This window comes from Mytilus trossulus, unplaced genomic scaffold (assembly GCF_036588685.1).
Source record: "Mytilus trossulus isolate FHL-02 unplaced genomic scaffold, PNRI_Mtr1.1.1.hap1 h1tg000406l__unscaffolded, whole genome shotgun sequence".
Classification (NCBI taxonomy): Eukaryota; Metazoa; Mollusca; class Bivalvia; order Mytilida; family Mytilidae; genus Mytilus; species Mytilus trossulus.
The window spans coordinates 728,416-751,685 of record NW_026963350.1 but is presented as its reverse complement, the minus strand read 5'-3'; the positions used below and the strand labels follow the sequence as shown (position 1 = coordinate 751,685).

The 23,270-nt window shown below is 30.5% G+C and overlaps 1 protein-coding gene across 1 annotated transcript; it reads left to right on the top strand.

Annotated features, from left to right (window-relative positions):
• Nucleotides 1-6,396: 6,396 nt before the first annotated feature.
• LOC134702150 (uncharacterized) lies at nucleotides 6,397-13,505 on the top strand. Its single transcript, XM_063563236.1, has 8 exons — nucleotides 6,397-6,938; nucleotides 8,299-8,353; nucleotides 8,860-9,327; nucleotides 9,805-9,992; nucleotides 10,648-10,965; nucleotides 11,482-11,621; nucleotides 12,038-12,168; nucleotides 13,108-13,505. Exons 2-8 carry the CDS (start codon nucleotides 8,348-8,350, stop codon nucleotides 13,351-13,353), a joined length of 1,497 nt encoding a protein of 498 aa, XP_063419306.1. The 5' UTR covers nucleotides 6,397-6,938; nucleotides 8,299-8,347; the 3' UTR covers nucleotides 13,354-13,505.
• The last annotated feature ends 9,765 nt before the right edge of the window (nucleotides 13,506-23,270 follow it).

The following is a 23,270-nucleotide window of genomic DNA, read 5'->3' as shown; positions in this document are numbered from 1 at the left end:
TGTGTTCCTTACTGCTAGTGTACAATCTGTTATGTTCTGAAGTAATTTGTAGTTGTGTGTTGTATACTGCTGGTGTAAAATCTGTTATGTTCTGAAGTAATTTGTTGTTGTGTGTTCTATACTGCTGGTGTAAAATCTGTTATGTTCTGAAGTATCTTGCAATTGTGTGTTATATACTGCTAGTGTACAATCTGTTATGTTCTGAAGTAATTTGTAGTTGTGTGTTCTATACTGCTGGTGTACAATCTGTTATGTTCTGCAGTAATTTGTAGTTGTTTGTTGTATACTGCTGGTGTAAAATCTGTTCTGTTCTGAAGTATCTTGCAGTTGTGTGTTCTATACTGCTAGTGTACAATCTGTTATGTTCTAAAGTAATTTGTAGTTGTGTGTTATATACTGCTAGTGCACAATCTGTTATGTTCTGAAGTAATTTGTAGTTGTGTGTTATATACTGCTGGTGTAAAATCTGTTATGTTCTGAAGTATCTTGCAGTTGTGTGTCCTATACTGCTAGTGTACAATCTGTTATGTTCTGAAGTAATTTGTAGTTGTGTGTTATATACTGCTGGTGTAAAATCTGTTATGTTCTGAAGTAATTTGTAGTTGTGTGTTATATACTGCTGGTGTTATATCTGTTATGTTCTGAAGTAACTTGTGGTTGTGTGTTCTATACTGCTGGTGTACAATCTGTTATGTTTTTAAGTAATTTGAAGCTGTATGTTCATACTGCTTATGAACAATTTGTTATGTTCTGAAGTTACTTCTTGTTCTGTGTTTTATACTGCTTATGTACAATATTATGTTCTGAGGAAACTTGTAGTTGTGTGTTATATACTGCTGGTGTACAATCAGTTATGTTCTGCAGTAATTTGTAGTTGTGTGTTCCGTACTGCTAGTGTACAATCTGTTATGTTCTGAAGTAATTTGTAGTTGTGTGTTGTATACTGCTGTTGTAAAATCTATTATGTTCAGAAATTATTTGTAGTTGTGTGTTCTATACTGCTGATGTACAATCTGTTATGTTCTCAAGTAATTTTTAGTTATGTGTTCCGTACTGCTAGTGTACAATCTGTTATGTTCTGAAGTAATTTGTAGTTGTGTGTTGTATACTGCTCGTGTAAAATCTGTTATGTTCTGAAGTATTTTGCAGTTGTGTGTTCTATACTGCTAGTGTACAGTCTGTTATGTTCTGAAGTATCTTGCAGTTGTGTGTTCTATACTGCTAGTGTACAATCTGTTATGTTCTGAAGTAATTTGTAGTTGTGTGTTATATACTGCTAGTGTACAATCTGTTATGTTCTGCAGTAATTTGTAGTTGTGTGTTCTATACTGCTAGTGTAAAATATGTTATGTTATGGAGTAACTTGTGGTTGTGTGTTCTATATTGCTGGTGTACAATCTGTTATGTTCTTAAGTAATTTGAAGCTGTATGTTTATACTGCTTATGAAAAATTTGTTATGTTCTGAAGTTACTTCTTGTTGTGTGTTTTATACTGCTTATGTACAATATTATGTTCTGAAGAAACTTGTAGTTGTGTGTTATATACTGCTGATGTACAATCTGTTATGTTCTGAAGTAATTTGTAGTTGTGTGTTCTATACTGCTGGTGTAAAATCTGTTATGTTCTGAAGTAATTTGTAGTTGTGTGTCCTATACTGCTGGTGTAAAATCTGTTATGTTGTGAAGTAACTTGTGGTTGTGTGTTCTATACTGCTGATGTACAATCTGTTATGTTCTTTAGTAATTTGTAGTTGTGTGATCTATACTGCTGGTGTACAATCTGTTATATTCTAAAGTAATTTGTAGTTGTGTGTTATATACTGCTAGTGTACAATCTGTTATGTTCTGATGCAATTTGTAGTTGTGTGTTATATACTGCTAGTGTACAATCTGTTATGTTCTGAAGTAACTTGTAGTTGTGTGTTCTATACTGCTGGTGTAAAATCTGTTAGGTTCTGAAGTAATTTGTAGTTGTGTGTTCTATACTGCTAGTGTTCAATCTTTTATGTTCTGAAGTAACTTGCAGTTGTGTGTTATATACTGCTAGTGTACAATCTGTTTTGTTCTGAAGGAATTTGTAGTTTTGTGTTCTATCCTGCTGGTGTAAAATCTGTTAGGTTCTGAAGTAATTTGTAGTTGTGTGTTCTATACTGCTAGTGTTCAATCTTTTATGTTCTGAAGTAACTTGCAGTTGTGTGTTATATACTGCTAGTGTACAATCTGTTTTGTTCTGAAGGAATTTGTAGTTTTGTGTTCTATCCTGCTGGTGTAAAATCTGTTAGGTTCTGAAGTAACTTTCAGTTGTGTGTTCTATACTGCTGGTGTAAAATCTGTTAGGTTCTGAAGTAATTTGCAGTTGTGTGTTCTATATACTGCTGGTGTACAATCTTTTATGTTCTGAAGTAACTTGCAGTTGTGTGTTATATACTGCTAGTGTACAATCTGTTTTGTTCTGAAGTAATTTGTAGTTGTGTGTTCTATACTGCTAGTGTACAATCGTTTATGTTCTGAAGTAACTTGCAGTTGTGTGTTCTATACTGCTAGTGTACAATCTTTTATGTTCTGAAGTAACTTGCAGTTGTGTGTTATATACTGCTAGTGTACAATCTGTTTTGTTCTGAAGTAATTTGTAGTTGTGTGTTCTATACTGCTGGTGTAAAATCTGTTAGGTTCTGAAGTAACTTGCAGTTGTGTGTTCTATATTGCTGGTGTACAATCTTTTATGTTCTGAAGTAATTTGTAGTTGTGTGTTCTATAATGCTGGTGTAAAATCTGTTATGTTCTGAAGTAATTTGTAGTTGTATGTTCTGTACTGATGGCGTACAATCTGTTATGTTCTAAAGTAACTTGCAGTTGTGTGTTTTATCCTGCTGTTGTACAATCTGTTATGTTCTGAAATAACTTACAGTTGTGTATTTAATACTGCTGGTGTACAATCTGTTATGTTCTGAAGTAATTTGTAGTTGTGAGTTCTATTCTGTTGGTGTACAATCTTTTATGTTCTGAAGTAATTTGTAGTTGTGAGTTCTATAATGCTGGTGTACAATCTGTTAGGTTCTGAAGAAATTGTGGTTGTGTGTTCTATACTGCTGATGTACAATCTGTTATGTTCTGAAGTAATTTGTAGTTGTGTGTTCTATACTGCTCGTGTAAAATCTGTTATGTTCTCAAGTAATTTGTAGTTATGTGTTCCATACTGCTAGTGTACAATCTGTTATGTTCTGAAGTAATTTGTAGTTATGTGTTGTATACTGCTGGTGTAAAATCTGTTATGTTCTGAAGTATCTTGCAGTTGTGTGTTCTATACTGCTAGTGTACAATCTGTTATGTTCTGTAGTAATTTGTAGTTGTGTGTTGTTTACTGCTGGTGTAAAATCTGTTATGTTCTGAAGTATCTTGCAGTTGTGTGTTCTATACTGCTAGTGTACAATCTGTTATGTTCTGAAGTAATTTGTAGTTGTGTGTTATATACTGTTACTGTACAATCTGTTATGTTCTGAAGTAATTTGTAGTTGTGTATTATATACTGCTGGTGTTAAATCTGTTTATAGACCTGTTATTTCCTAATGTAATGAAACCGATATTTCTCATGATATCTACATGTACGAACAGCCTAGTAAATGTCTCATGGCATATACAACAAATGGAACTGGATACAAGTATAAGAAAACCAATCATGACCTTTACCAACCTGTTACTATATTGCAAGACTTATATACCAAACTACAAAGTGACTTGAGCAAATATATACCAAATATAAGTCCTTTACTGTCGTACTAAAATACTATTGCCAGTTGACCTGATGCTGCTTCTAAGATATATGTATTTTTTAACCAAGAATCTATTGTTTTGCTGTCTCACGGATTTATACCAGCACTTCTATCATTCTTTGAATCTATCTATGTTAACAAACAATAGGATAAAAGAAATATTTTATTACTTCTAAACATGTGTAATTTCACAACATATATACATATTTACATAACAAATTACAACTTGGAAAAACTGGGGACTAACAGCTGTTTGACACTTTTGAAATTAAAATTGAGTTATCCCCCTTTTCATATAGATATAAAATTTAAAACTTGGGGGATGAGATACAAAGGCTAATGTGTAGAAATTGTATCGAATTGGCCTACCAAAGTATTATATAACTGAACGACATGTGATTTAGTAAGAATAATTTAAAATATATATCAAAATAACATCAGTAAAGGCAAACAAAATTTCATAAACTAGAATAGTAAAAATTATACATAAGCATATGTAAAAACAAAAGAAATTCCATACATAAGTATGGAAAGTAAGAGCAAGTAAACCATATTTTGGCATTGATAATAAGCAACAAGAAATTACATACGTAAACATGGAAAGTATTTAGACGTAAAATTACCATACGTCAGTATGGATAATAAAATACTAAGTTAGTTCACACGTCAGTATGACTATATTTTAAACAAAATAGAGACATCTTCAGCATGAAAATAAACTAAAGTAACCCATACGTCAGCATGGATAGTACAATGCAAAAAGAATCCATACGTCAGCATGGATAGTAAAAGGCAAAAAGAATCCATACGTCAGCATGGAAAGTAAAATATAAGAGATCTATACGTCAGCATAGATAGTAAAATAAAAGAGATCTATACGTCAGCATAGATAGTAAAATATAAGAGATCTATACGTCAGCATAGATAGTAAAATATAAGAGATCCATACGTCAGTATAGATAGTAAAATAAAAGAGATCCATACGTCAGCATAGATAGTAAAATAAAAGAGATCTATACGTCAGCATAGATAGTAAAATATAAGAGATCCATACGTCAGCATAGATAGTAAAATAAAAGAGATCCATACGTCAGTATAGATAGTAAAATAAAAGAGATCTATACGTCAGCATAGATAGTAAAATAAAAGAGATCCATACGTCAGCATAGCTAGTAAAATAAAAGAGATCCATACGTCAGCATAGATAGTAAAATAAAAGAGATCTATACGTCAGCATAGATAGTAAAATAAAAGAGATATATACGTCAGCATAGATAGTAAAATAAAAGAGATCCAAACGTCAGCATAGATAGTCAAATATAAGAGATCCATACGTCAGCATAGATAGTCAAATATAAGAGATCCATACGTCAGCATGGATAGTGAAGCAGGTTGAAACCATACGTAAGCATGGATTGAAAAAGTGTATTCCATACGTCAGCATGGATGGTAAAAACATAATTTTATACAAAAAGGCAAGCGTAGACAATAAAGCATAAAAAGCCCATACGTCAGCATGGCTATAAAATAAACAACAGAAACATGGATAATAAAACAAAAATAAACATAAAATAAGTAATAAACAACATAAAATGCTGTTACAAAATAATAAGAAAATTATAGTGTTAAGTTTGCTATAAAAATTAACTAATAGTTTCTATCAAAATGAATAGTCCCCAGAGGCACTGACAACAAACGCGATTGTAGGGGATGGCGGTGGGTGATAAAATTCTCAATATAAATTTTCAAACGAGAACTATGCTCTGCACATGAAAGAAACAAAGAGGTTTTGAAATCTGAGACGTCATGTACAATGAACCAAAGTGAGGCTGGAATAACCACGCGGATGAAATTCTTTGAAAGGGGCACCAGGGGGTAATAACAGCTATAAACTATAATTATATACATAATTGCCATTTATAGACCTGTTATTTCCTAATGTATTGAAACAATATTTTTCATGATATCTGCATGTACGAACAGCCTAGTAAATGTCTCATGGCATATACCACAAATGGAACTGGATACAAGTATAAGAAAACCAATCATGACCTTTACCAACCTGTTACTATATTGCAAGACTTATATAACAAACTACAAATTGACTTGAGCAAATATATACCAAATATAAGTCCTTTACTGTCGTACTAAAATACTATTGCCAGTTGACCTGATGCTGCTTCTAAGATATATGTATTTTTTAACCAAGAATCTATTGTTTTGCTGTCTCACGGATTTATACCAGCACTTCTATCATTCTTTGAATCTATCTATGTTAACAAACAATAGGATAACAGAAATATTTTATTACTTCTAAACATGTGTAATTTCACAACATATATACATATTTACATAACAAATTACAACTTGGAAAAACTGCAATCTCATTAAAATCCGATGTTCTGATACGCTACCCTCCACTAACATCTGAACCAACTCGATATTGGGTCATGTCCCGACGACCTTTGTAATGGCCAATCAGATAGCGTCTGGCAAAATCCTACCAGGCAGTTCGGGATTATTAGAAATTTATGTTTGATCGATCGGGTCCGAGAGCAACCGAGGAGAACAGTAACAATGGCGGCGCCCATGTCTGAGGAGTTAACTCCAAGAAAAACACACTTACTGGGAAATATTTGCGTTGTCTGTGGATTTTCTTTCATTCAGAAAGTAAAGGAAGCCAACGGAATAGAAGTTGAACATAAATATTTTGATAGGAAGTTAAAACTAAGCGAGGAGCGGAGGAAAAATATTAACAATGTTGTCGGATTCGAGTGTAAAGGTGAGGGTGTATGCCAGAAATGTTATCGTTCTGTTGAAAAGGTGTTAAAAACGGAAAAAGAGTCAACAGATTTAAAAGGAAAATTAAGACAATCGACAAAGACTGTAGAAAATACTCTACTTGTGTCAGTTCCTTCCCCCAAACGTGTGTCAATTTCAAAAAGAATGCTACGTAGTCCAGCCAGTTTTCAGCCAAGTAAAAAGTCAGACATTGTACCAATAACCACCATGCCATTCAATGACATTACCAATATACCAAATGTAGTAAGGTCCTTACCACAGATTTTACCAAAACCAACACAACAGAAATTGACTGAACCAAGCAAAAAGCCTGCAAGACGATCACTTGATCAGTCATTTTCACCCAGTTTCACAGGAGAAGTTGAGGTAATTATCTGTTTATTTGATTGTTATGTTATTGTTATGTTTATTACTTTTAGATTATTTGCACACTGTACATGTGATAGTACGTACATCAATCATTAGACCAAATAATTATGACATCTGACAATTAAGGCTATTTAAAAAAAAATTCTGGGACGGCTTCCTTCGTAGGAAGGTGTCCCAGAAAAAAATTAAATAGCCTTGCCTGCCAGACGGTATAACTATTTGGACTAATCAATCAACTGTCATTGCAGTTAGCAGGACTTACTGGCCAGGCTTGCATAATTACATTTGGGCCTGAAAGAATTGCTTTTACATGCCAACAGTTCTAGTTGGATTATAATGAGAGTAAATATTATTCTTCAAAATTTCAAACTTTCCAACAATCAGACAAATATCAGTGGCAGAGCCAAAACTTTTCATAAGGCAAAGTGTAAAGGGGGGGGGGGCAAACTCTAGGTATGCGTCGATGATTCCTTATATAATCGCCCAAATTTTTCCAATGAAAAGGAAGGGGGCACCAGCCCCCCTCCCCCTGGATCAGCCTATGTATATACCTGTTGGAGTAAAAATTGTAACTGTCAAATTTAACACTAAAAATATTGAAAATTTTAGGATGGGTTTTGGTATAAATTGATTCTGCAATTTAAATCAGATTATAAATATATGGTCAATAATACCAAATGATTAGTATTTTAATTCCTGTCACTATCATGACTATCTGACCATCACATGTACATGTACTAATAAATCAAGATGAATGTTACAGATTTAGTTAATTGTTTTGATACAAATTTATGACAGAGTGACAGAGACTATATTATTTATATACATTTATATAATGTATGTTTAGGCACAGCCCATTTGATTTTTTTTAAGGGGGGGAGGGGGGGGTTAGAAAAAAAATTCTTGGCACTAAAAAAGTATTTGACAGCATTGGATTGATTTTGCCCACATTTTGCCAATCAACTGATCAACATGATAAAAAAAAATCAGAAATAAATTTTCTACATTGAACATAATTTATATGGAAAAAATAATCTGGTCCTCATGAAAAGTCCATGGAAAGTCAAATGGTCCTAACCTTATTAAATAGACAGTAAATTTTTTGGCAGTTTAAAATCTTTACCTTTTTTTTTTCTGTATAAATTAATATTTTGACATGTTAAACATTGTTAAAGGATAGTGTAATTAATTAAGAGAATTTTGAGGGGAACTAATTATATTGTGTAAATGTACAAGTTTATATTTAACATGATTGTGACTCAGTCACTTATTATCTCAATTTAAATTTTATTTATAGTTTTATTTTTATTTATAGTTATTTCAATTGTTTGCATGATGTTTGAATGCATTTTTTCAGATGTTATTGTTGATATGTAGCAGAAGAAACCCGAAGTGATATAGAAATTATGAAGGTAAATGGTACTAAATATTTTGTCCCTTGAATAAGGTTGTTGTTTGTAATCTTCCAAAACTCAGTTCAGACGTTTCCAAACAGATACGTTCCAGTTTGACATAAATGCTTTCATATATTGTGTGCATGTACCAATATATAAATAAGGAGATGTGGTTTGATTGCCAATTCAAAGACGCTCACTGATACAAAAGATGTTTTTAGTTGATAGTACATACTTTCTCGCTACATTTATCATGTTTATGAAATTTCATAGAGTAAAATATACACAATGAGTTAAGTGAAGTCATATACTGTAACATATAAATGAAAAAATATTTTAGTCAGCAAGGTCACTGGACCTGCTGGATAAGCATATATATATTTTTACTTTAACAAATGTATTGGAATTTTTTTTAATATTAGTATCAGTATAAACTTATATACATTTTTTTTCTTACTTTGCTGTTGGTTCAAATGGATTGATGTCTGACAACATAGTTTATTTATACATTTTTTATTTGTTAGGTTACAATTTCCTATCCAAGTGGGAAAAGGACAGAGCTAATTGTAAATGAAATCCACACAAAAATTTGTAAAGCCATATTTAAATCGGAAAATGTTGAAAAGGCTATCCTTGATATATTAGTTAATTCCAACCCAGACGATGTTGTTACAGCTGCAGCTAAAGTTGTGAAGTCAGAATCCAAAAACCTGTGTAAAAGGCATTCAGGATCTGTGCTACAGAAAAAGGACCACCAGAGTTTTATGACATTTACATGGGATAAATTCCATAAAGAATTAGAAATAAGAGCTCCAAATGTGATTAAAGTGGTTTCAGCCATAGTTAGTGACATACCATTGACGCCAAGTGACAAGAAACATATGAACTTATTGCATACAATCGCTTCTGGGTTTCACGGTCGAAATCAAGAGATGTCTATGCTTCATTACTGCATTGCATTTGTACTTGTCCATGGTGGATGTACACTTAGGGTAAGTCTTATTTCTACTAGAAATATTTTACTAGGAAGTATTGTAACATGTGTCCATGGTGTCATGCATAATGAAATAAAAAATATCATTCCATTTTCTTAAAATGGCATGTATTTTTATTGCAATTTTTTTCATTAAAGATGATTCATTATTTTACATGAATCTATCATTCATGCATTTGTAAATATATATATACAAAAATTATTTGTGCAGGTGAATTTAAAGTTAATTTAGCAGGTACTTCCTTCCAGTAGCTATGGCACAGGCAATATCACAGTGTTCAGGTGTAAATGACGCTCAAACCAACTGTTGGGCCAGTCTGGCATAGTTGGATATTGTGACATATAAGCTGATTTTTCCGACCATATACTGTACTGTACCAAATTATGTACTTTAGCATAGATTCTGTTAGTGTTACAAATTATTTTTCAGGATCACATGCATTGTTTAAAATAGAAAATCCTTTAACCTTTTCAGGACATTCAACGACTTTCCAAAATTGGACTCTGTGTTAGCCCTGGCTCTGTACATAATAAGCTGACATCTTGGATAGACAATTTAGATGAAGACATACTTAAAAAGAAGGAAGGATGGGCAAGAGGAGAAAATGTGAAGTATAAGTTGGTTGGTGACAATTGGGACAGGAACATCCTTCCTGCATTTAGGTACTGTCAAAATAAAAAATAGTCTGGCATGGACTGTAATTGTTTCCTGCTACACACCATACCATATTTTTTTATTGCCTATCATAACGTTCACTTATGAACTGTAAAAAATGAAACGGTCAACTTAACAGTTTGCAACGAAGATTTGTTGGTTTCCAAAGCACCTCCTTCCATTGTCTTAATCTTACAATTAACTTTATAAATAGTGACCATCTGACGATAGAAAACAAGTATTGCTAACTTTTCTTATTCAAATCCCTCTAAAAAAGCCTATATGATGATAATAGGCTGCATGGCATCTCACTGACTAAATCATGTTAATACAAATGAAGAAAACTTGTGAGACAAATTTATAAACTTTAGGTTTACATATATATCATGTATATGCACCCTAATTTTGTATTGCTACATGTACATGTATATAGCAGGAAAGAAGACTGGTTTTTTTTGCCTGAATTAAAATTTGTTAACTGCATCTACATGTACTATTACCCAGTAAGTGGTGACAGTCTGCATGTTGTCGTATTATATATGAAAAAATAATCAAAATATCACAATTTAGAATTTAAATAGAATTGTCCATCTAACATTTGTCTAAATGAATGCTATCTGTCTACATGTACATGACTTTATGTGGGTTTTTTTTCTGTTGTAGAACATCACAGCAGAAGACACTTTCCCTACATTTATTTAATGTTGTGGCTGTTGTTGACAGGGTAATTCCCACTCAAATAGGACATGCAGGAAATGATGTAGAGCCTGATCTTGATATAGAGAAATTTCTGCCATCAGAGGAACAGCAAATCTTGATGGATGAACTTGTGTTTATTTTCGCTACCTCCATTATCATTAACATTCCTCAAATGAAAAAAGAGTTCTACAAAGTTTACCCTAAACATAAGACACATGATTATAGTGCACAGGCAGGAATGAAAACAAAACAGGTAAATACTTTCATGAAATCTGAGATAATGTAAAAAAGATGTACAGCCTTGCATGTATTTTTTTCAGAATGATTGAAAAATCAACGTCATTCATTAGTCACAAATATATGTTTATGAAAACATTTGGTTTCTGAACATTGACTTCAGTGTTTATAAGCAAATGGATCTCTAAGAAATTTAACCACATGGTTCAATACCACAAAACAAATGTTTGGATTGATTTGGGGGGCTATGGTCCCAACCTTTTAGGAATTTATGGCCAGAATGGGACCAAAATGTGTATTTGTCTAGTTTCCTGATAAAAAAACTTATAAGTGTATGGATCTCTCTGAAATTGTACCACAAGGTTCCATACCTGGATACACATATGGTATCTATTCAGAATGTTCACTCAGAGTACCATGTAATATTTTAAGACCTTAAATCTTAATCAGTTTAAACGGTCAAGAGCTTTTTGTACAAAAAACAACTAAAACTACATGTAATTAAACATGTTTAAATATACATAGTATGCAAAACGTTGTTTTACATTCTTTTAATTTTAGTTTTATTTTGTTGTATCCACTTGGATTATTTGACACCAATGAGACAAATACAGCTGAGGTAATACACCTTCTTAGAGATCTGCAGACAAAATATGTACCATACCATGATGAGGAAATAGTTGAACCAGTCTTTTTTGGGGGTAATGAACATATTGTCTTTATTCTGATTTTAAGATTTTAAAAAATTGTCTTTGTATGGCCTGCAACAATGAGCATAACCCATACCACAAAGTCAGCCACACCACTTTCAGCACTATTGGCGATTCCTTTGTGTTGACAAGCTAATGATTCAGTATTTCGACTACTATGACCAATTAGCAACTAAGGGAGGCCAGGTATTTATAAACACTTTCGGTACTGTTTTATAATGGATATACTGTAGAATAATCTAATCTTGCATAAAGGTGCATATTTTGTAATTTGGTCAACACTTTTAATTTGTAAAGTACTAAATAAACAAACCATTACATATATAATCATAATTAGATATTTGTACAAGTGAACCGCTAGTTTATACATGTACTAACTATATTATTATTAATTGCATACTTTACAGGAGATAGGTTGACAGATGAACGAATCCAATGCGCCCAACAAGCAATGTTAAATGAAGAAACAAAAACATCGCGACTTGAAGGCTTCATTTCCAAAATAGAAGATTTTCATCGCCTCATGAATTTTTTAGAGGTAATATAAACTACGCTATATAATAACAACAATAATAACAACAATGTTTCTATTTATAGCCAAAAACAAAACTATTAGATCATTTGAACCAAAGGTTAAAGTGATCTGTTACAGCTGCTTCATCCATTTGTCAATTGTGACTTAGTGATACAAATTCTATAATCAATGCATCACAACTTAAATATAGGACAGATAAATACCAGATAAAATTCAAAATATGATATTTCATTGTATTTTGGGGGAAATAAAATTAAGAAAGAAAATGGGGAATGTGTCAAAGCGACAACAACCAGACCATAGAGCAGACAACAGCCGAAGGCCCCCAATGGGTCTTCAATGTAGCAAAAAACTCCCGCACCTAGAGGCGTCCTTCAGCTGGCCCCTTAAAAAATATGTATACTAGTTCAGTGATAATGGAAGTCATACTTAATTCCAAATTATACACAAGAAACTAAAATTAAAAATCATATACAAGACTAACAAAGGCCAGAGGCTCCAGACTTGGGACAGGCGCAAAATTGTGGCGGGATTAAACATGTTTATGAGATCTCAACCCTCCCCCTATTTCTCTAGCCAATGTAGTAAAGTAAATCCACTTAAAAAAAAAATATTATCTCCTCATTTTTGAAATTAGTGCACGTAATATAAGATTAATTAAGCAGTATTATAAAACAATATTGCTTACTGGTAGGTGCTCAAATAACAGATTGTATTTGACATTATATCTTCTATTTATATTGTTTTTATTATGATGAAAAGAATTACCGTAATAGGTGCCAAAAAGGCGTAATTGGTGTACAAGTTCAAGTAAAAATTGTGTCGACATGTTTTGGTTGTATCTTGGTTCTACAAAGCTTTTCACTCAAATTAGTGATCTCATTAAAAATCAGTAAATAAATAATCAGTGACATTTTTATAAATGAATAAGTTTACTTGTAGGCAATCTGCAGGCTTACATACAACATAGACTCAGCTGGAGACAGAGGGACTGCACACTATTTCAGGAATCTCCGTAATGCCAGGAATGTGAAGGGTGAAGTCCGTAATGCATACCGACCATACAGACTCTTATATTATACAATTTTGGATGCTATGAGTTGTGTTTTATTTCTTCAAAAATTTGACAAAGGCTTTGATGACCAAATACCATTACCAGATGGTTTTTCAAATTTTTTCATCAGATGAAAAAATCAACTGGCTTAATAATATATGCAAGGACATTTTAGAGACAAATTTCTTTGAGTCTGACAATGACATAATGAAAGAGTTGAGAGAAATATTAACAGATGACACTCATCCTGAGAACTATTACCTTTCCAACATACATGAAGGCGACGGCAGAGTAAAATGTCATTATTGTTTTAAAAAAACATATGCATATGTTGGTTCTCTTAAAGCTCATGAGGAAAGTGTTCATAATGCAAAACCTCACACAATATCACACACCTATAACCCCCCCCTCCAAAAAAAAAAAAAATTTGACCCCCAAAAAATTACCCTCATTTCAAGTAAAAGAGCCCTAAATTTTCATAAAAAAACAAAAAAACACCCCAAAAAACACCAAATTTTCTTACTCCCAAAAAAATTTTTTTTTTACTTTGGAAAAAAACGTTATTAAAAACACCCAAAAAACAACTAAAAAATTCCAAAAAAAATAAATAAAAAAAACGGGAGAACTGACAGAGAAAGAATTCTGTGGGATTTAAGAGAAAAAATAATTTCCCCAGTGCGCCCCAACCTTGATTTTTAATTAATTTTATCAATATAGTCTAGTAATAAAACGGATCAATACGACTACAACTTCAATTGCTTTTTACATTTGTGAAGTGTTATAAACTAAATCGATCATTGGAAATATTTACATGGTTGTCAAGAGTATGTTTACATGTTGCCTAGACAATGTTGTCATCACATGTAAACATATAGCAGACTGGTGCGGTCTTTCGTTTCAAATTTACAGTGGTGAGAAGACGTGTGTGCTTTTTAGTGTGTTGTGGTTTTTCATGTCGGACAGTATATCTTCCTCTCAAGAAGAAGAATTGTTAGGTAGTCCTACTGCACTAGAATTAGAACAGGAAATTAGTGAATCACAAGCAGTACATCAAAACCTGTTGGATTATTCAGAGCAGGCTGTTAGTTTAATTCTTTCTGAAGATATGGAATCAGAACAACAATGGACTGATACCCAAAAACAATTTATTAATGATTATAGAATTTACTATCACAATATGGGATTGTTGGTTGACGAAATTGATTCAAATGGACCAACCGGAAAGATGCCGAAGCTTCCTAAAAAACCTAAACAACGGCTTAGTGACCTTTATGGAAAAGTGAATAAGAAAAAAATGACCCCCCAAGAACTGCACCAATATCTAGCAGACAACATTGCTGATGTTAACCGCACAATTTCTAGAGAAATATTCACCGACGTTTATTTGCTTTTTGGCAATGAGAGTGAGACGATCATTGTGGAAAAATTAAATAAAGGGATACGAAATCTAAAACGGCAGGATGCTCAAACACTTTTAATTCATATTAATTTTGGACAGTTTTTAAATCTTGCCAAAACCTGGCTGGAAAATGAAAGGAAAGAAGGAAGAATTCAACAATCTTGGTCTGTATGGTTAAAAGAGAAGACAGGGTATTCCGATGACCACGCGAGGAAGCTACGTGCTCTCGCAAAGGTTCTTCACGGATACCAACAATTTTTTTATGTGGGATTACCTCTAAATTTCATTTTGGGAAAACTAAAAGAAATTGAAATCATGCTACAAATTCCAGATTACAATGTATTCTGGAGAGGACCTGTGGCTCTACCAACCACCAATGCTCTTCAATCATCGCAAGACGATACAGTTACACTGACTGCTTCCGAGTGACTTTTTTAAATGCTATATTTAGAAACTTAGAACTTTCTCAATCTGTAATTGTGTTTTTTAATATAGAATATGTGATATTGATTTTCTTATTCCATATAAGGAGTAATCATACATGATCAGTGGCTGGGACAACTTTGTATATATTCCGTATAAGGAATGACTATTTCTCAATGCTATATTTAGAAACGGTTGTGCATAACCGGGTAACTTTTAGTGGATGTGACAGTTCTAACTTTGAACAGTGATATTATGTTTATAGTGTTTGATTTGTATGTATTCATTGCACTTTTGTTTTCAAATTAAAATTTTGAAACTGATTATTGTTTTGGTAATAAATTAACCGTAAGTAAAGGAGGAGCGAAAAACCAAAAGGGACGTTATATCTCATAAGTAAAAAGTAAATCGACAAAGCCATGGCTAAAAAAGAAACAGACAAACAGACAAACAACAGAACACAAAATACAACACAGAAAAAAAAACCTAAAGACTGAGAAACACGAACCCCACCAAAAACCGGGGGTGATCTCAGGTGCTCTGGAAGGGTAAGCGGACCCTGTTCCACATGTGGTACCTTTCATTTAGAAAGATCTAAAACTTAGTCATCATTAATTCTTGTTCATAGAAAGAACCTGTTATTTCTTCGCCTTTTAAATCAATTATTTTATAAGTAAAAGGAATTGTATTTAAAACTTTTTCAATTACAAATATTTCTTTAGTCCAACGAGTAGTATAACCCTTTTCAAATTTACCCTTTTTTTTGTTATTCTTACTCTATCTCCGACTTTGAATTTAGCTTTTTTAATTTTCTCTTCTTTTTCTGGATATAAATTTTTATACACTGTTAATTCATTTTTTAATTTACTTGCTTCAACAGGTGTCATTTTAATTGAAGAATGTACTGTATTATTATAATTTTTAACTAATTTATCTAATATATCATAATATTTTAAAGTTTCATTAGCAGTAAAGTATTTATACATATGTTGTTTCATTGTTCCTATCCATCGTTCCACTACACTGGATTTTTCTTCATTCTCAGTTGAATATAACTTTATGTTATTATCTTTTAACAATTCTTTTACTTGTCGATTATAAAATTCGGATCCTTTATCTGACCAAATATATATTGGTTTTCTTTCTTTAAATAATGTTTTAAATGCTTCACTTACTGCTACTCCTGTTTTATTTTTCAATGGAATCAACCAACCATATTTACTAAAAACATCTATAACTGCTAATAAATATTTATAGTGTTTATTTTGTTTTGAATATGGTTGCATATCTATTAAATCAACTGCCCATGTTTGATCTATTGAATGAACATAAACACGTCTTTTAGGAAAAGATTTTATAACTCTATGATGTAATTCATCTGCTAATTTATTTGTTAGATTTGTTTTAGACATTTTGAAGTAACTAAAATGTTTTCTTAAAAAATGGAGGCAAAAAAGGATAAAATTTTATCCAAGCGAGGAGATTCATATAAACTTGTTTTGACAAAAGAATATAAACATAAAGCAAGTATTTATGTATTTAATTATAAAATTAGTCTAAAGGATGAAAAACAAGAAACATTTACAAATGCTTTTGACCACATGGTAGACTATTCCATAAAAGATTACCCTAATGGAAGAATTAAAATAGTACCTATTCATGAAATCATAATTACTAAACATAAAAGCTGGCCTATAAGAACATATAATACAGTTAAAAAGTTATTCATGGATCAAATGGAAAGATTATTAAATAGTGCTGAAGAATTAAATTTAGAAGAAGTTATTTTTGAAGTTACTATTATACCCAATAAAAGAGGAAAAGGTAAAGCTTTAAAAATATTAGATGTCATAAATAAAAGAAGTATTATCAAAATAAAAAATGATGATACAATATGTTTATCAAGGGCAATTGTAACTTCTTTAGCTTCAAATAAGTTATTAAAAGATTTTACAGATTCTCAATTAAAACATATCAATGAAAGTAGACCATTACAAAAAAGATTAGCTGATGATTTGCATGAACAATCAGGAGTAGAAATAAAAGAAGAAGGAAATGATTTGGAAGATTTAAAAGCTTTTGAAAATTATCTTAATATTAGGATAATTGTTTTTACATCAAATAGTACAGAATATATTGTATATGATGGTAATGAAGAATATAATGAACAAATATATTTATATTATCATGATGAACACTTTGACACTATAACAAATATAACAGGATTTTTAGCTAAACGTAGGTTTTGTAAAGTATGTTTAATTGGTTATACTGAACAACATACATGCAAAGATAATACAGTAACAACTATCAGAAAACAACATATTTGTGATAAATGTAACAAAACATATACAGGTAAAAATCACAAATGTGGTGAAAAAATATGTTTAATATGTTATGAAAAATACACGGAAAGTAATGAAGAACACTTATGTTATATGAAACCATCAGTACCAAAACAAGTAAAAAATAATAAATATATATATTTTGATTTTGAAGCAAATCAAGAAACAGGAATACATATAATGAATTTTTGTATAGCTTACGATTTAGAAAATATTTATTGTTTTAAAAATAACTATGTAAAAGTATTTAAATGTGATTTCAATATTGATAATTTAAACTTGTTAAAATTAGACATAGATGATTGTTTTAGTGATGTAGAAAAAATTAAATATGAAACAAATTCTGTAATAGACAACTTTTGTAAATATTTCATAAGAGATAAATTTAAAGACTACACTTTTATTTCACATTATGGAAAAGGTTATGATATGCAACCGATTTTAGGATACATTGTTAAAAATAAAATTGAACATAACATAATTTCTTCTGGACTAAAATTAACAGCTATATTTATTAAAGGAATAAATTTAATATTCATAGATTCTATAAATTTTACATTATGTGGATTAGCTGCTTTCCCAAAAACATTTGGATTTGTGGGTAACAAAGGTTATTTTCCACATTATTTTAATACAACAGAGAATCAAAAATATGAGGGAATTTATCCTGATAAAGAATATTTTGGTTATAATACTATGACAATTAAAAATAAAGAATTATTTGATGAATGGTATAATAAAGTTAAAGAAAAAGAATTTAAATTCTATAAAGAAATATTTTATTATTGTCTATTGGATGTTTTAATTCTTGCCAAAGGTTGTACCTTATATAGAAAATTATTTTTAAATATAACCAATAATTGTATCGATCCATTTCAATATATTACAATTGCTCAATGTTGTACAAAAATATTTAAAACATTAATGTTGACAAATGAAACAATTGGAATTCACAAAAAGATGACAATTAAAGAAGTACATTCACAAAAATCAATACAATGGTTAGAGTATATTTCTTTAGAATATAATATAATGATTCAACATGCTAAAAGGGGAGGTGAAAAGAAATTATTCATTAATAATAAATGTTATAAAGTCGATGGTTATTATTATGATAGAGAAAATAAAATGCGTAATGTTTATGAATTTTTTGGATGTTATTGGCATGGATGTACAAAATGTTATAGTCCTGAAGAAATATGTAAAAAAGATAGAAATAAAAAAACTATGAAAGAGTTATATGACCAAACTAAAGAAAGACTTAAAACTATTGAAGATTATCTAAAACCAAATGTAAAAATTCATACAATATGGGAATGTGAGTTTGATCAACAAAAATATCCTGAAGTTGATCCACATTTAAAACCTATTGATAAAAGAGATGCATTTTATGGAGGAAGAACAGAAACTATTCAATTATACAATAATCTTTCTGATTTAAAAGGTAGATATGTAGATTTTTGTTCTCTGTATCCATCAGTAAATAAATATTGTAAATATCCTATAGGGCATCCTATTACATCTACAGAAATATCTGTAGATGATTATATAAAAAATAATTATTTCGGAATAATGAAATGTAAAATATTACCACCTAAAGGATTGTATCACCCTGTTTTACCTTATAAACAAGTAACTAGTGATAATACACATAAATTACTTTTTGGATTATGTAGAACATGTATGAATAAAATATCTTTTAAATGTAAACACATAGATGATCCTACTTTAAATAAACATGATAAAATACATGAAATAAAAAGATGTAAAGAATGTAAAAATATTAAAAATGAAAAATGTATACATTCTGATGAGGAAAGAGTTATAGTAGGTACATGGTCTACAATAGAAATAGATAAAGCAATAGAAAAAGGTTATGAATTACAAAAAATATATGAACTAGAACATTTTGAAAAAACATCTACAGATATATTTAAACTTTATGTAGATACGTTTATGAAATATAAACAAGAAGCTTCAGGATGTAAATGTGATCCTAAATATTGTAAAAATGATTGTAAAAACGATAAAGAATGTAAAACAAAAATACAATACATTATAGATAATACTGCTTATGATCTAGATATTGACAAAGTTAAGTACAATTCAGGATTAAGATTTATAGCTAAAATATGTTTAAATAATTTATGGGGACATTTTGGTATGAGAGATAATTTTACACAAAAAGAATATTGTTTTACTTTAGAACATATAACTAAAATAGTATTTAATGAAAAATATAAAGATATAAGTACTATGATATTAGATGAAGATATTGTTTTAACAGAATATAAAAATAAAGAAGAATACTCTAAACCTAATCCAAGTGTAAATGTTTATATAGCTTTGTTTACAACAGCACATGCTAGATTAAAATTATACGAACTATTGGATATTCTTCAAGAAAGAGTTTTATACATGGATACAGATTCTTGTATTTATAATGATGATGGTTCTAAAGCTTGTAAAAAAATAGAAAGTATGATGGGAAATAAATTAGGAGATTTAACAGATGAAATTGTTTCAAAACATAACGCTAATCATATAAAACAATTTATATCTGCTGGTCCAAAAGATTATTCTATGAAACTAGATACAGAAAAACTAGTTAGCTGTTGTAAAGGTTTTAGATTAAATGCTGAAGTAGAAAAAAAGATTACATTAGATAAAAAAATAAAAAATAGTTACTGATGAAAATGAAAAATATGAAACTGTTAAATATAATAATATAAAAATAGGAAAAGATCATCAACTTAAAACAGTTAAACAAGTTAAAGCTTATGATTATATGTTTGATAAAAGAATGGTATATTGTGAAAATGAAAATTTAATTAGAAGTTTTCCTTATGGATATTAAAAAATATATAATTTAAATTTTTATTTTTAAAAATAAAAGACTAAAAAATGATTGAAGCTTATACTGAGAAAGATGATCCTGACGCTAAAGTTATATTAGGAAGAATAATGTTATCAGATTATCAGATATGTTGTTTAAGAGATGATGGAGAATGTCCTTTGACTCCAAAACAAATGGAAGTAATGGAAAAGTTTGATGGTAAAAAGTTATCTAAGTTTCCTCCTGGTTGGGATGCTTTTATTAGACCAGATAAAGTTTATGAATATGTTTTTGAAAAACCATGTCCTGAAATTTAATTTTTTATTTTATTTTATTATTTCTCTATACCCCTAAAAACAGAAAAAGTACAGGAATTAGGGACTCTAATTTTTATCAATTTTTTCTTATTTTTCCAATTTTTCATACAAACGTAAATTGTATTTATTTTTTATTTTAATTTCCAAACAATAAAACCAGTTAATGTCATACCACCAACAACAAATGCAATCTCTCTATTTTTCTGGTCTTCTGATGAAGTATAAAAATCACTTAATGTAGGTTTAGGTGATAATGAAGTTAATTTTTTATTCGTGACACGATAGTATAGTTTCATTGCCTGGTCAACATCATCAAAAGTCTGAACCGCATGATGTTCCTTTTGTAATTGTTCATTTATAAAATCTAATCTTTGTATTCTTTTTTTATTCCATTCTGATTGTGCTTTTTCTAATTTTTCTATAGCTTTATCATGTCTTATTTTCTCTTCATTTGCATTACTACCCATATGTGAAAATAAATAATTACTCCCTGAAAATGCAAAAGCATTTGTTATTGCCCCACCAAGCATCATTGTTAAAGCACTTGCCATTTTATAAAAACAAAAATTACTTCATAATATCAGCAGGTATAATACCTTGCTTAATCAACATATCTTTTGTTGCCATTGCAAGTAATATATCAATGGATAACATTACAACATCATTCATATTAAAATCCACTTTTGGTGCTGGCCTCCTTAATACCTTTTTACCTATTTCTGCATATCCAACTGTTAACAATGTTTCCACTCCAGCATGATATAACATATTTGCTATTTGTTTTCCGTCTTTTTGAGTTGTCATTTTAATGTACTAAATTTAATTAAATTCAAAAGGATCAATTTCTTTCTTTTGTTTTTCTGGTTTTGTTATTTCTTTAATCATTCTTTCTGGTTTCTTACTTTGGTTGTAAAAAAACAATCCCAATCCAACAATACTTATAGGAAAAAGTACAAATTTGTAATCAACTAGGGAACTGGAGTGTTTCTTGACAGAAGGGATATGTTCGTTTGATTCATAATCTGTTTCTGTATCAGAATCTTTTGTTATTTGTTTGATTTTTGAATTTTCTTTTTTTAATTTTTCCACTTCTTTTTTTCTCAATTCTGCATTTCTTATTCTTACTTCTGCACCTTTCTTACCAGCAGCTACTCTTTTTGGGTCTTTTGGTTTGGGTTTTTTAAATACTTCTTTTTGTTCAGGATTTTCATTCATCATTTTTTATGTCATTATTTTCATCTTTTTTTCGGAAATCGAGCGAAGCGAGTGGTTCAATATGTCTTGCTGTTGTTAATATTGCAGTAAAAGGAGCAAGATACATTCCATATCTATAGTACAGTTCACAACATGTATTAGTTAAAGCATTATTGATAAAAGGATCTTCCTCTAAGTCTTGTATTAAAATTGGTGGATTAACAACTTTGAAAAACTTTGATACACCCATGACATATAAATTTATAAAAGAATTTCCTAATGTCTTGGTCATACTAGCTCCCAATCTTGCTTCATATTTACAGTATAGTTTGTTTATTTGTTCTGTTGTCATTTTATCAATATCTGACAGTTGTAATTCTTTACCCAGATATTGTTTACTACTCCCACCAGCAACAACAGCTGATAATCTTTCGCGTTTTTTTTCTTGAAGGGAACCGTTCACTTCGCTCGCTTCATCATCAATATTTATGTTTTCCACAATTTGCTCGCTTAATAATTCTTCAGCATTCATTTTATACGTTTCAAAAAACGGATATAATTTATTTTTAACTTTAAAAAAATTAAATACAACATATCCAACCAATGATAAGACTGCAGTGTTTGTTGCAATTGTTAGTATTTCCAACAGCATTGCTTTTTTTTATTGCTTATTTTGGTTAAATTACTTAAGAATTACTTAAGCATTACTTAAGCATTACTTAAGCATTACTTGAGAATTGCTAAAAAAATCAATTAAGTAACCAATAATCAGTAGGTTGATCTGTCTTTAATATTAATTTACGATGTTTCTTTTTTTTAAGTTCTTCCTTTATTCTTTGTCTTTCTTCCAAAGTAGGAATAACATCATTTTCTCTTAGACAATTATCAAAACTATCTCTATCTTTTGTGTAGAACATGCATAACCATTTTGTTTGTTCTCTTAAATCTTTTAAAACAGAGTTGTATCTCTGTGAAATGACCCACACTGATTGTTCCGCATGTCTTCCTGAAAATGCAAGCTCGGACAGCATATCTTTTTTCTTTGTTAGTTCTTTTGTTGCACTGCAGTCATCAATGATATATAATGTTGGATGACCAGCATATTTTTTAAAGAACATTCTTAGTAGTTCTTGTAGCTTCTCTTCTTCACTAAGGGAACCGTTCGCTTCTCTCACTTCAACAATAGGATTAACAATTATTAGATTTTTTGTTTTTGGTTTTCTAACATCACCAATCCATTCACGATTTTTGTATGCTTTGTTCCATTGGATGGTTGGACAAAGTATGACTATATATTTGAAAACTCCACTATATTCTCCTTCTAATAAATCAAGAACAAACTCTGTTTTTCCACATCCTGTTTGTCCACATATAATAGCACAATGGGGATATTTTGGTAATTCATAAAGGGAATCGGAGTGTATCTCGCTCCGCTCGTTTGTTTCCATTTTTTAAGGGGAACCGCTAGTAATTAACTTCTTTAAATCTTCCATCTTCAAAATTAATTTGTGCATCTTGTATAACAAACAGATAAACA